A 15643-nucleotide genomic window follows, 5' to 3' on the forward strand; every position below is an offset into this window, starting at 1 on the left:
GTGGGAAGGTGCCAATATCCAGCAAACCCAAGGGCCTGTCCCAGAGACAGGTGCTTAGTCACCATGCAAGTGTTGACTTGAAATGACCTCCCACTGAAACAAACTACAGGGTGTGCAAGTGTGACTGCAAAACTGATTGCAACATTGATCTTGGTGTAGGAATTAAATGTTACAAAATGCAGCAAAAGACATTATGGAAGGGTAAAACAATATTTAAAGAAAACTGATTTCAGTCACTCGCGGTCATTCTCTCATACTGTTGTACCCAAAAGCCCCCAAATGCACATGCCCGGGTAGTCAACCCAGGATCACTTGTGCTATGGCACAAGGAATGCCAGCTGTCAAGTCCTCGCTACATCTCTTGGGTTCCCTTGGGTAGCAGCAAAGCAGGTTTTGTACAGATTTTCTACGCCTTCTAGGAGAGGGTGATTAGGAAGTGAGTTTTTGTCTTTTATTTCACCCGCTGTACATTTTGGACAAGCTCACTGCCTCTTGTCTTTGTTCCATCCTTTTGAAGTATCTGTCTGTCTTCCTGCTGAGCTAACAGAAAAGGCGAATGACCTGTATGACTTACTGTAAACTTGTTGCCATCTTCCTGTTACCAGAAGGCAGGTCTTCTGCTGATAACACGTTTCTGCTGTAGGCCTCTCAGAGCACAGGCCTTTTGGTCTTGACATAAACACTGCATTTGTCAGTGTTTACCAGTTTGATTGCTCTTATTTGTGTCCTTGATTATCACGTGTCATTCTTGTAACCCTTGTCCTATTGATTCTACTCATGCTATCACACACAGACATTTCCATACTCAATTCAAACCAATCTTAATATTTCTTTTACAAATCTCTCTGCTGTTCTGGCAGCTGGGAGTATCTTCACACTTCACTAAAAACCTTTCCATCTTATTCTTCTCCAGGGAAAGCCTGCTAAAGCACATAATTGCTATTTCTCCTGCTCTGCAAGCCCAGGCCCTTTAGGTAACAGCCTTTCAGCTGATGAATCGAACAGTGTATGTTAATTATTTCTTTTGTTGTCTCCTTTTGGGAGATCAGGACCATTCACATTCAAAACCAAATTAAGCTCTTTGCCTTTGTAAGGTTGTTTAAATATGGCCAGCAAATTTCTGTTTTCACATTGAGTGCCTGGTCCTGTTGTTACTTGCACCAACAAACACGAGGACCCATGACACTCTGAAGAGTCCCTTAGCATTGCTTTACAGTTGATGATACCCTGCTATTAATCAAGTCAGTGTAACTATTTCTAAGTGCTGTTTTGTTAGAAGGGCAATCCAGCTCTTTCTCCACAAAGAATGGCTTGACAGCAGGGCTTTTGTAGATTAACAGGAATTCTGGAACGTGACCATGTGTAGCCACAGGACAGGATTCTACTAGTCATCATCCAAGGCAAATTCAAGAAATAACAGAACCAACTACAAGCCTGAACTGCCAGTAGAATACCAGCAAGCTTATTATTATACAAGGTACGTGCTATATACTGCTTCCTTCACATGTTTTGTATCCAAAGCTGGCCAGAAATGAAGAAGGAAGTTGTTACAGTTGCAGCTACTTATAAAAGTAGTACTGCACTTTTTTCAGTTATGTATGAGGTGAAAAAAATCATTATCCATACTCCAGAGGCCACTTTGTTACCACTGTAGAGGATTTTTTAAAATGTGCATAATCAGTTTTCTAAGAAAATATTCTTCTTTCAAAAAAACCTATCAGAAATAAACTATATTGAACACCAGAAACTACAATATCAGTTGCATTATCTTTGTTTAAGACTTCTTGAGGGCTTGCACTGGCAACTTGACAAAATCCGTGAACTGGATACGAGTTTGCACACTGGTTATTTAAAGGAAACAATCCTTTCCAGAAATCTAATATTTGCTTAAACATCTTTTATTTGATTGAACAGAATTCTGTTTGCTTCTGATCCTTGCCATTTAAGTAGTGTTTGTATTGGCTCAAATACCCCCAAACACAATTGTGCTGAGCTAGACACACTAGTAGAAAAACTGCAAGTTTCGAAGAAAGAGGTGAAGACAACCAAAGTGTTGGCAGAGATCTACAGTGTAGGCAGAAGCCCATGTCAGCACTTTCCCTATGTTAATGTATTTCATTCAGGAATTTACCAAGTTCAGAATATGTTAACACAATCATCATCAGTCATATCTTTCAGAAACGTGCTAGCTTAACTTTACCACCTCACAAGATTTTACCAGCCATCCTAATTTTTGCATTTTAATTTACACCAATACAAGTTTTCTCTGAGACCCAGAATCCAACCTTAATGAAAATGAGAATAGTGAAATACGGACACTTGCAGAAGCCTCTTAGACAAGAAAGAAGGTAAAAGATTTAATCAGATGCTTATTACCATGTATACAAAAAATAGTATTTGGGTCAATTTGCAGTGATTTGCTTTAATCATCTTCCTTGTTACTGAGTGTATAGACAGCATCTGCTACCCATTTCATTTTTTCCTGCAGACATCAGTATGACATCTCTTCTCTTTGTCTTTGGAAAATATTGTAATACGGATCTGTGACATTTCTTTCCTTCCAACCCCCAAATATCACAGACCAGCCCAAGTATTCAGCTTTAAGTAAGTTATGTTCATATGTGCTATTTTGCACTGGTGCCCAAGGCCTGGAAGGAATCAACCAGTGAGCAGAAGTCAGGCCTACCCAGAAACCTACATAAGCCTATCCATTGATAAGAACTAACATATACACAGGTATAAGGAACTCAGGAAGACTAGTAACACATTTTCTTTTAGTTTGCCACTAGTCAGATTCTAAAGTTCACATTCAGAACAGCACACTTGTTCAGTTTTAAGCTTCATTAGAGAATACAGATGTTTTTAAAGAAGCTGGGAATTCCACCCCCCCCCGCCCCCAATAATTCTTCTATCTGTTCCATAAAGATTTCCAGTGCTCCTTGACACAACAGATTTACCCTTCTAGTTTTTCCTGCATCAGTAGGAATCCTGGCCATTGTTTAAGCACAGCTTTATTTTGATAAAGCAGCACTAAAATAAAATCATACACCACCAATATGATCTTTCTTCACTGTCTACAGATCAAGATAATTGTTTGGGTTTGGTTTTTTTTTAAACAAATATTACCCCTTAAAACTCAACTCAGAAGGCAAAAAGCAAGTTTAATCCCTTCCTTCTCAAGAATGGTATTCAATGTATTTCAGTTTTAGTACAGTTGTGACTGACCTGTAATAATACGTACATGTTGCAGCTGACCTGAAAGGTGGACAGTCACAAATATGTATTTTTCTTAAGAGCCAAGTGTGCATTGGAAGGAGGCTTTTTTTTTTTTTTTTTCCCTTAAAATAGCAATACTGGGCTATGTAATAATGTTTCTTCAGAGTAGAACTTTAACTATAGAAGATTCTATAAATATACCAGACATTCAGTTCAACTTGTAGCCTAGTTTTATTAAATTAGCCAGAGGAGTCTTCCACTTCTGGACTGCCTGAAGAGAGTATTGATTTCTTACCTTTAGCAAAGATTTTTTTTTTTTTTTTGTTTTTAAATCCACTGTTGGACAGGTTAGCAGACTTTTTAGAAAGTCACTGCACTTGTTAAGCTGTACTTGCATATAAGCACGGTAGCATGGTCCCAGAACACAACTGACATGCATTTGAACCAGGGCTGCAAAGATACTTCCCCTCCCTTTCCCTCCTCCCTGCTTCCTCAGCACTTCACATTCACTTCCATATCGTTCCCTATGCTCACTAGCGTTAGGACAGTAAACAAGACTTGCGATCAACTCCTCAGTCTCTTTCAGGCTGAATTTGGTCACAGGGTAGAACAGGGCCAGAAAGAAGGGAAGAGGGCAATTGGATAGTGGGACTATTGTCCAGGCTTACGTGAATATCAACCTAGAACGTCAGAGCCTAGCCACTTGCCAAGGTAGGATTTCCACAAGTCATGATCCATCCTGTCAGTCATCTCTCCTATCTTCAAATCTTTAATCCCTATAATAGAGATGACGTTACTCTTTTGGCTCATATTTTGCTAAAGCAAATCAATTCATGCTTGTAAACCATCCACATAATAGAGCTTCATAGGAAATTGTAAGGATCTAGTGACTAACAGGCTGAATTGCAGAATTCCTGCTCAGTTAAAGAGAATTTTGTTAGAATCTGGGAGTGAGAAATTCTTAGCAGGAATGCTGGGACTTACAGTGCTGGGACTTTTAGTTAAGATTTACTCAGAGTTGGTGTTCTGGGTTGGACCACTGAAAAATTTTGAAGTAGAAGCTAGGCAAAATATGGAATTAAAAAAATAATAAAAGGGGGCACAGGAAGATGGAAAGGGGAGATCCAGTTTTGTGTAGGATGAATGTATGAGGAAAAGAGTTGAAAATATAATGTGTTGTGATGAAAACTGAGTAGGTTGAACCCTCAGGGACAGCTTATGTCTTGCACAAGTTCCCATAAATTCCAGCAACTTCCCAGCACGTTGCGTGAGTGGTAGAACCTGACATTTTTTGCTCTGCAGAGAAACTGTTTGCGCCCTCTGAGGTAGAAAGCTGACAAGGTGGTTTTGATCAGCAGGCAAGATACTTTTCAGGTGACGAGAGGATTTAGAGAAAAAGCAGAATTCAGCATGCTGTTATTGTAAGGCTAACGTCTTACAAGACTGGAAGAGTGGCTAGGGCACAGTGACACCCTTGTCAAAGAAAGCAAAAGAAATCTTGTTTGTCATGCGGCACGAGTCAAACTGCAGCATTTCAGGATTCTAGCCCACATGTAATGAAAAGGCAAGGAGACCACTCTTCCGTTTAATAAGCAATTTCATCCGGTGTCACACCTTGTTTGGTATCCCAGTTGGGCGGCGTGTCAGGGAAGCTGCTGAGACATACAGAGCTTAGGAAATTTGCTAGCTAGCTCAAAGCCACTTCTAAAAAGACACAACACTGACTGCTAGATCCAATTGATTACTGACAAAAGGGAATCCATTTCTGGAAGCAGAAGTGTGTCCAGAAGAACTGAAACTAATGTCAGTCTTTTAGTAATTTACTGAGGGAAGTGTTGGTCTTCAGCTAGTCTCATTAAGGTTTCACTCACTCATTTTCAGTGCTAAACTGTTCAAACACCAAAGGATGGAAAAACATCTGACTGGTCATATTTGGTGAGAGACTTCAGAAGAATCTGAGAGTTCCTCTTTAGTGGGTGCATTAAAAAATGAACTGATGAGAGTTTAACTGACTTTAAGAGATATGTAAAGATTTTTTTTTTTATATATAATTATGGCTCTTTGGATCTGAAATGTGTATGCAATCCCACTAAAAGATGCATCTGTAAAGCAAACTGTCATCTTAGATGTGGAGATGTAATGTACATACACCATTAAGGTACATTAACATTAAAAAACCAAACAAAATTAACAAGATGAACAAAATTAATTGTTCAGATCTGAGTTTTGACTGTCAGTGCATGTAAAAATAAATGCCTGATCTGCTGTTTGGCTGATACCACTTTCCAAAGAAAGATAGCCTACAAATGCATTTAAACTGTGCACAGACACTTACTATCCCACCCTTTGGGCATGTTGAGTTAAAAAGTATTGCGTGATGATTCCTGTAAGGATATAGTGCCCTTCTAGGCTGAGGGACACAGGCAGTTGGGAATGGCTAATCATGGGAAAATGGTTTAATCAGCAGCATCATGAGTAGCGTCGTGTCAGGCAGTGTCAAACATGTCAGTGCAAAAATATAGGAAAATTAAGGTTGGAAGGGACTTTTGAAGGTCATGCTTCTAATCCTTTTGTTCAAATCATAGCTAGGATCAAACTTAGATCAGGACAGTTATTCTGATAGTTCTATTGGGCAAATAATACAAGGAGAATAGAGAATGGCAATTCTAATAAAATTACACCATTTCATTTAACCCATTTCTGGGATTAACACTGAGTGAAGAGCATTTTGAACAGGGGTCAATGAACTAACCTGTCATATGTTAAACTGCAAAATAATATTTTAGAGACATTTGTGCACTTGTTAGAAAGGGGAAGTTTGCCAAAGACTGCCTGGACATAGTACTTTAAGAAAATAGATTTAGTGGAACACCTTTGGTTTTTGTAAATTAATATGCTATAAACAGCTTCAGATGCTTTAAACATTGCTCCCATGCTACATTGCCAATATGTTACTAGAATAACACTCTTAAGTTTCTTCATGGTATGGTAAAAATCATTTGGCTATCAGTGTTTGGCAGCTGGAAGTGAAGCTGCTCAGATTACAAGCCAAAGAAGTGGTAGAAAATGAGTACTGCTATCATGTGACATAAAAACAAATTTTCTGCTGAAAGCAAGAAATATGTGATTTTTCACATGGCAGATAAATTGGTCTCATGATTTCCTGTTAAAGGATATACCATTATGAGGCAATTTCAACTCTTCTACTTGGACCTCACCCTGACATAACTTGTGAAAACAGTTTTGCTGTGTTTGTGGGCTGCAAAGATGCCTTGATTAGCTGGAGAAAACAATTCTCTCAAAGCTTTTGTCTGACTCTATTTTATTGGATATTTCCTCATTTTGGCAAGCTGATTTCTTCTGTTGTGCTTCCAGAAAATTACTGTTCTCAGATATCATAGAAAGGCTAACAAATTTCAAAATTTATGTTCTGTTTAAATGTCTGGTTTTATATACTTCAGAGTTGTCTTCTTGATATCTGTATAACCTTGTATACAAGATAGTATTACATGATGAAAAACAATAACCTAGCAAACCTCCTAAACTATAAATTCAGCCTAACATTGTTCAAAACCTGAATCAGAGAACTAGAACTTGGATAAAGTTTGTGAGTGGATTTGTGATTTGTCATGGGGGGGACCCCCTAATAATTTGATCAACTGATCCTCAGCAGCAGTGTCTAGCAAGAGCCCTAGCTATGTTTTCCCTGCTATGTAGCCTGTTTTTCACTCAGTAACAGACCTTAAAATGTGCCGAAAACCAGCACTTTCTGTCAGAATATATTGCACATAGCAAACATCAACGTGAAGTACAACCAGCTAATACAGAGGGGAACTCAGGCAGCAGAGCTTAGCAATAGTTTCAGTAATATTGTGGTTGGATACCACACAACATGGTTAATATGTAGCAACTCAAAAGACAGGAAAACACCAATCGTGAAAAAAGTGGTCACACATTGGCTGTGTAGGGGAAGAACAGATGTTACAGAGATACCATTCAATACCATCAAGGACTTAAATACTTCCTGCACAGATAGGCATAACAAAATGCAAAGCTACCAAGAAAAAATAACATATGCAATTAAAACTGCCTTTCATACAATAACAAATAATGGCATATTTAAATGATACTTGACTTTTAATGGTTTAAGCACAGAATAGGACACACAGCGAACAGATACAAAGCTCTACCAGACAGAGGACTACCTATGGTTTAAGGATTACAAGGTAATTGCATCACATGAGAATTTCTATGATTGTGGAGCATCTGGAGTAAATGAAGGAAGAATGACACAGTGACCTTTGGAACAAAGTCTTCTAAATACTAGAGCACAGACTGGCGTTGAGGGAAAAAAGCTAATTATTATTTTTGTCGTTTGAATGTAAACTAATCTAATCCCCAATTTAAAAAAAAAAAAAAAAAAGAGAGGACATTTTTGACAGTAGTTTAAGTATAGACAGCCAGGCTATCCTCCTTTTTACACCGTAGCAGGGTGAAACAGACAGACTTGAGATGAGGGATCTTAGATCTCTGTGTAATTTGGTTGCTTTCATTCTCCGTCTGCAGCACACTGCAGTTTAATTGAACTCTTGAACTTCAGAATTAGTCTGTTCCTCTGCCTTAAAGAGGCTATAAAAAAACTGAAGGAAGGGAGAAAGGCAACAGGATGTTGAAAAGTGTAGAATGGTTTCTGTATAGGGATTTATCATGTATGCAAGAACTCTTCAGTCTGGAAATAAGAAATGACTGACAGATGTAGGGTTTAATCAAATAAGGACTATGGAAAGGATGAACAGGAATCAACTATTCACTGTTTCTTCCAGCATATGAACTGTGGGGAGCCAGATGAAGCTAACAGGAGACCAGCAAACAAACAAATGGAGGTGGTTCTTCACAGGGCATGTGTCAAAACTGCAGTGCTAGAAGTTTACATGAGTTGAAGGATACACTTAGGCAGTCTACAGAGTAAATGTCCACAAAGCTTTATTAAACACACAGAAACCATACCTGGCTCAGGAAAGTCCTCGGCTGTAATTGGCTAAATGCTGGAGAATATGGGGGGCAAGTATAGTCACACATGGCTATAACTCTTTCCTAGGCACCTGCTTTTGGCTGCCATCAGAGACAAGATACAGGGCTAAAAGGACTTTTTGGTCTGAGTCAACACTAGAACATAAGAAATAAGAATGCCTAAACCCAGACCATGCTATTAGGCTCAAGAGTCAAATGTAAGAATAACATGAGATTGGATGCCTTTGGAGTCTATTAGCCTTACATTCTATTAAAATCCATAAATAATTAGATTTTTAACTGAGAAAATGGTGCTAGCGCTTTCTGCCAGTGAAAACACTTCCTTCATTTAATGGAGAAGTCATCATTATTCACAGACATTTCTAATATTAAATAAAAATTCTACAGAAGCAATAGATCGCATTACAGAATGACAGAAAATTACTTGTGCCTGAAGACTGCGTATCTTACACTTTTTCCGTACAATATATCATGTGTGCGTTTCGTAACTAGCTGTTACCGTAGGTGTGTGTGGCATCTCAGAATCAATCCTGACTACTTTTTATTTCAGATTAAGAGTGCTTGGACAAGATCATTCTGAATAGCAGCACAGTACAACGCGCTAGCTTCTCTGGCTATGTAGAACAGCATACCACGTATGCTAATTACTAGGTGACTTAGGGTGTAAGTGTTCCTCTACAAGTTTCTTTAGCTAACACACCTATGGTGGCTGCTACAGAGCAGGAGAAAATGCTTGTGTTCCTCATAAAGTTAGTACAGTCTTTCTACTTTCAGCAGTCTCCTGATGTAAGGCCACATAACCAAGACTTCTTGTCACACTAGAGCCCAAGCTGGTGGCTCAATGCTTGTGTATTAAATTAAATAAGACTGCTGCTAAATAAGGAATCCTGAATAAATAAGGAAGCTGCTCAAATCTGCTGAGCAGGGTGGTTTCACAACATGAGAGATGGCAATTTGATCTGCTTTTCAAAGAGACTAAAAGAACACACTAATGGAAACTACACTGAAAGAACAATTGTTGCCAAACTTTCCAAACTTTGTTAGTTCAGAGGCATAGAAAATTAAATCAGATTCCAAGCTATTTTTGTTGCGGAGGGAGCTGCCCTTACTGTATAAGTTACAGCAGAATGTAACATTGGAAATGGACATAGCAAAACAGAACTGAGAGAGCTAGAAACATGAGTATTTAGAAAATAACATGATCTGCAAGACAGAAAAGACATTGTGATTTTTATCTAGAAAGTTATCAATAAATTAGAAACAATATTGAAATGTAAGTCACAGTTGTCTAATCTTCTTATGCAAAAGAATCAGTTCTATAGGTCTCAGCCTTGAACGCTATGCAGCAAGAGCGGAGAAAGGCTACACCTCCATGGCCTGTAGTCTTAGCCAAAAAAACAATAGATGGTTCCCCAGTGCCGCCCTGTGTTGAAAATACATAACTACATGGACAGATCCTTTTCCGTAAAAGTACGCTATATGGAAATAGTGTATGCCTGGTTTATGTGCAAAACAGCAGCTACCATCTGCTGCTGCAGCACATGCACAGCAAAGTATGGGTTTGTCTTTTTTTTTAATCACAGGTCCTTCACTAAGAGATGCACTGCTAATGACTTTCTTTCATTACCCTGCTGAATAACAAAAAGAGACATTGATCCTGTAGTAATACAATATTTACATGCAATCCCAGCAAACAAAGCAGAAATGGCAGCAGGTTTAGCTAAACAATAAAGAAAAATCAAGTAACTTTTGGCAGCAAATCATCCGAGCAGTATTTGTCATCAGTAATTTATTACTCAAAAGAAGAGTATGTAAACAATGTATGTATTTGATTTACCCAGTAGCAACTGTGGTGCCAGATATGCTTGTGTAGATAAGGATTTTGGCTAGCAGCAGTCTGTGTACATACAAATAGCAACTTAGTGCTAGCTGATTTAGAACAGGCCAAAGTCTCACCTTAAATTATAACAAATCTATACATTTACTGTTTGAAAGCTTGTGCTATGAATAACAGGAAATTAAAACTATATACATTCATCATAATGTTGAGAAAATATATTTTTAAGTTTTTCCATAATCTCTGCATAATTGTTATTTGTATTCCTGGTTAGAGTCAGAATTATCATTTTGTAATATTATTAGAAGACTGATAACAACAATGCACATGGCACAGAGTATTTCAGACTTTCTATTTATAGTGCAAGGTACACACCTTTTAGTACGTGCTGGAACTGATCAGGGTAGCTCTTCACTAAATTATTTTCTCTGGTGATAAAGAAGCGCTGAGAGTGTTCTCATTTGTACTTGCTACCTCGTGGGCTGCTGTCACAAACAGTGTTTGCAAGAGCTTAGAAATGTCCGGTACGTGTCTTTTCCTACCCTGCACTTTCCTTTGCAGTAGTTGCAGAGCTGAGATATTATTAGCTTCTGCGCACCACCATGAGATCCCATTTATATAGGAGACCCTCCTGTAATCAAGAAAGCAACATTTTGATCAGCTAGGAACTAGCCCATAATTCTCTGATCAAGGCCAAGCGTGCCGTTTTCACACTGTCATTAATAGCACCATTGAATTGAGTTTAAGACAGCTGTACCAATCCTGCAAATACTACCTTGTTTCAGTGGCTGAAGAACTAAGGGGTTTAGACTAATAACTTCTCCCCTTTGGCATCAGCAGGCAAAGTTGCTAACATCAGTTTCCAGCATCTCAGCAGGTACGTGATACTTGGTGATCATTTTTCTACAATCACTTACTAGACAAACATCCAGGGGATCCTTCTGAAGACAAAAATTAGAGAGGATTTTCAACATCTTTTTGGTACAGCTATTCACACAAGTTACGTGATGTGGTTTTCCCGTGCATCAGCTACTCTGTAAATTGTTACAGGCATGCTCTTACCGCATGGAGGGGTGGATGCACTTTGAGCAGAGGCTGTTAGCCCAAAGACTGTCAGCGTCTTGAAGTGAAATTCTGATTCTCAGAATAAATATGCAAAAGCTGGAAATATCAATTATAATTTACATCTAGTGATCCAAATACAGCTGCATGAAAAAGCCCAGTGGTAGCGTAAATCACAGACCATCCACCAGAGGGAAGCTCATGCATACATACAAAGGAAAATAAATTTGAAGGATGAATGAAACACCCCCCCTAATATTTAAGCCAAAGAAGATTCTATTCAAAATGTGTCTTAGCAGTAGCATAGACTTCTTGAGCTTGGAAAGTTTTCAGGAGTTATTTGCCAATCTAAAGGTAACAGACTTAACAGAAAGTTCCCTGTGTTGATGACCGAATTGTTGCACTACATATTATTGGTGTGGACACAAAAAAACTTCACAGATTTAGACTTTTTTAAAAAAAAAAAAAAAAAAAAAACAAAACCACAGAAATGCAGCAATTTCACTGCTGTTAATAGAATTAGACCAGAGCTTATGTGGTCAGAAGTCCAACTGCATGTTCATCCATTAAAAGCCCCACCCACATTTGGTCACTAGATTAAGATACTGAGTTGTTTAGTCACTGTTGTGTTTAGCATGTTGCTGAACATACTGCACTGCTCCCCTTGTAAATGGAAATATTTGTTAAACTTCCCATAAAGATTGTGTACTACTAGAGTAAATTTGACAAATAAGTCAGACACTTTTAGAGAATATTAAAGACAGCTTACAAGCAGTCTAAAGTTTTTGTAGTGATCCAACAGTCACATAGAGCTCTTCAGAAACATGCTCCCTAGCTAATGTAACTCTAATTCTGTGATATTAAGTCTAATAGCCTGTCTTCAGAGTCTTACTCAAGGAAGTCTTAGCATTTCAACACCTGTCTGGGATATTTTTTGAAACAGAAATCCCAGGCTGTTGCTGCAATTCTGGGATTCATTTGTTTTCTTGTTTAAATGAAAGATACAGCCAGAGGCAGCGGCCATCTGGCAAGCCAACTTTGACTCAAGTAGAGAAACATGTTTCTGAAAAATATAAGGATAGATGCTTTAGAAGTTCAACCAGATCTGTACACTGCTGGATTAGAACTATACCAATACTGATACTAGTAGTTGTACAGACAACTGCTCTTTGCCACCAAAAGTAAAGTTTTAAAGAGGAAAATCTTACAGAGGTGTCACCCATTGCTACAGGAACATACCAGTTCTTTTAGGGATCCTTGGCAGAATGAGGACTGGCCACAGGGTTGTAGTTACAATAAGAGCTTTATTATGACATAAAAATATTAATTGTCTGCATAGCTTATTGTTATCTACAATTTCTAGCAGTTAGTATAGCTTATTGTTACACAGAATTTTTAGCAATTATAGCTTTCAGTTAAGCAGAATTTCTAGTAATCGGTATAGCTTTCTTACTGTCTAGTTACCTAGGCTTTTAGTCACCTGGGCCCTCTGCAGATCAGGTCAAATTCTTAATAATCAGCATGTGATACAATGATCATTATCTAGAGTCAGACTTTACCTAAAAGAACCTGCCTGTCCCTGTAGCATCGGGTGACAAGAGGTACTGGGCATCTCTCCTTGAGTTTTTTCCCCCCAATAAAAATCTGCAACTTAGTTCAATCTAGGTATGCCACTGGCAATAAAGTAATAAAGAGCACTTCCAAAGTTACTTCTGGAGAAATAATGACGTGTATAGAGGTGATTTCATGAGAAGAAGAGACATTGCCCAGTACTTCCTTTCGTTAGTTGATTTTCACAAGTGGTTTTCAGAAATTCCCTTTAGAATACAGAAAAATAGTTTGGGTTTTTCCCCTACCCAATCTGTATTAAATGTAGTTAAAAACAAAAGGAACTGGAGTCACATATCGGATTAAATCCAAATTAAAATCTTTATTACACAAACAGTATTTTGAAGATATAATACTTGACTTCAGTGGAGTTATTCTGGATTTGCTTTTGATTTCATTATACTCTTATGAGATCAAAACCAGCTAAGCTGATTTGGGGGTGGTGGTGTTGCAATCCTTTTTCCATGGCGAAAGATACTTTTCGACTTAATAATATGCACTACATTTGCCAGGTTTGTAAAATTCTATATCAACACTTAGGGAAATAATCTGTATCACAGTCTTAAATTTAAGAGGGAGCGCTATGCATAACTCCTTTTTTCTGTGCATCTTTTTTATGGAAAATACCCTTCCAGTTTCACTTCTGTGACTCTTGAACATTTCTCTTGGTGGTGGTGTTTTAGTTCCTGCTTTAACTTTTTAGAAATGAACTTAAAAAGATGATGTTTTGACATCATGATAACAAAATGTTTTCATGCTCTTTGGCCAGACACTGAAGAACTTAGGATTCACACAGGATTTGAATACTGCACTGACTACCAAGTTTCCTAGGAGATAAAGTCATAGCCCATTGCTGGCACAGCAGGAGGACAACGTAATAATATATTTTCTCTCTGACATGGAGCATTTCCTCCAATAACCCTATATCCAGACTATTCTGATGGTTATTGTTTGGCTAATGGACTGCAATTTCCCAGAGCATTAGAAATACAACTCCCACCCACTTTATTGTACCGGTACAGTCTCACTATAGGACAAATGTTGATTTCCTTTATGCCAGCATATTTCTAAAGCATGATCAACTGTGTTGTGCTGAATTAAAAAACATGACATGAAGGCAGTAAGCACAATTTTTTATGCTTTGGAATGGAATTTCTTGTCAAACATGTAATACACATTTGTGGCTTATCTGCCACCCCTCTTTTTTTTTGCTTTTATAAAATGTTGAGTTATTCATACAGACAAGAGTAGAATAGCATGAAGAGTGTTTCTTTCCCCTCATAGCTGTTGATTAGATCAGTACCTTTAGCAAAGTAGCAAGCTTCTTTAAATAGGGACACTTTTGAAAGACCACCAACACACTTTAAAATCTGCTGAAGTATGATGGATGTATAACTAAAAGCAGTGTCAGGTGCTGCACTGTATTTTTATTTTTGCTTTGTATGCAAAAATGCACACTGTCTTCCTAAACAACAGGAACTGCCATATGTGGTCAGATGTTTGCAAGAGCAAGCATTAGGATGTGAGCTCATATGCCATATTAGTCTACAGAATATCAGTTAGAGAACTTTGTCTCAAGTAGTTCACGAACACCTTCAGAATAAAAGCATAGTGCAAAGCGCCGAGGATATTGGCAACCAAGAACTGAAGAATTTCCAGAATGAGTCAAGCTGAGGAAAGCAGTATTCACTCGATGTGGAATATTGTGAGGTTGGTAGTCTGCATAATACTGAGCTTGTCATTTATTATTGGGACCCCTGGAAATTGCATCGTCATCTGGACTGTTTGTACAAAAATGAAGCAAGTATCTCCTTCAGTCCTGCTGATCTTGAACCTGGCCATTGCAGATGTCCTTGTACTGATTACTTTACCAATTTGGATTTACTCCTTTGCTGACTCATGGGTTTTTGGAGTCATCTTCTGCAAAATACTGGTTTTCATCATTTACTGCAGCATGTATGCTAGTATATTTCTAATTACAGCACTGAGCTTGGAACGGTTAATGGCTGTGTTTTACCCTTTCACAATTCAAAGATTCAAAACAAAAGAGAAGATTTCTTTAGTCATGTTCCTCATTTGGTTCCTGTCTATTACTTTTGGCATTTCTGTCATTCCATTTCAAGAGACAGAAGAAATGAATGGTGGACTGCTATGCACATGTCGCAACTACTCTTCTAATAGACAGAAAGTGTCATATCTGTTGCTGGAGACTCTTGCAGGTTTTGTAATCCCTTTTTTAATTATTTGCACTTGTTACATGTGTGTTGCAAGAAGAATAAGCAGAATGACTTACCAATCTAAGCAGCGATCGGAACGGCTCATTGCCAGCATTGTGGTGGCATTCATTTTATGCTGGTTCCCTCATCATCTCTTTAACATCCTAGATATTATTTCAATTCAGATAGAACTCTCTAATGAGGAAATGTCTTTGGCACTGGAAAAAATTGTTGACAAAGGAGTGTACATCTCTGGAGCGCTTGTATTCATCAGTAGCTGTATTAACCCTCTACTTTATGCTTTTGCTGCACGAAGATTTCAGAATCACCTGAGATTTGCCAAGATATCAAAGCTGTTTGAACAGATGAGTCAGACTGTAACAGAGGAAGACAAGAAAAAAAGTTTGGTTGTAACCAAACAAGAAGATACTTTAGTAAGCACAGAAAATCTTTAACAAGGAACACAGACTTAGTGAATAATGTGATTCTGTGTCATTCCTTCAGTAGTCCTTTCTCCTCATACTCTGTTTCATTTACTAAGCAGTCCAGGTAAATCTAGAGACGGGTAAAAGTTATTAGGGTTTGTTTTGTGTGTTATAAAAGAATTTGCATTGACAACCTAGTTCAGTTCCTAAGTTAGTATCCACATAATGAAATTAGCACTATTTCACTG

The 15643-nt window shown here is 38.1% G+C and overlaps 1 protein-coding gene across 1 annotated transcript; it reads left to right on the forward strand.

The window, feature by feature from the left end:
- Positions 1-14414: 14414 nt before the first annotated feature.
- On the forward strand, positions 14415-15425 carry LOC104030371 (leukotriene B4 receptor 1). Its single transcript, XM_009482059.1, has one exon. The coding sequence runs from the start codon at positions 14415-14417 to the stop codon at positions 15423-15425; it is 1011 nt and encodes a 336-aa protein (XP_009480334.1).
- The last annotated feature ends 218 nt before the right edge of the window (positions 15426-15643 follow it).

The sequence above is a fragment of the Pelecanus crispus genome, chromosome 8, assembly GCF_030463565.1.
Source record: "Pelecanus crispus isolate bPelCri1 chromosome 8, bPelCri1.pri, whole genome shotgun sequence".
Lineage (NCBI taxonomy): Eukaryota > Metazoa > Chordata > Aves > Pelecaniformes > Pelecanidae > Pelecanus > Pelecanus crispus.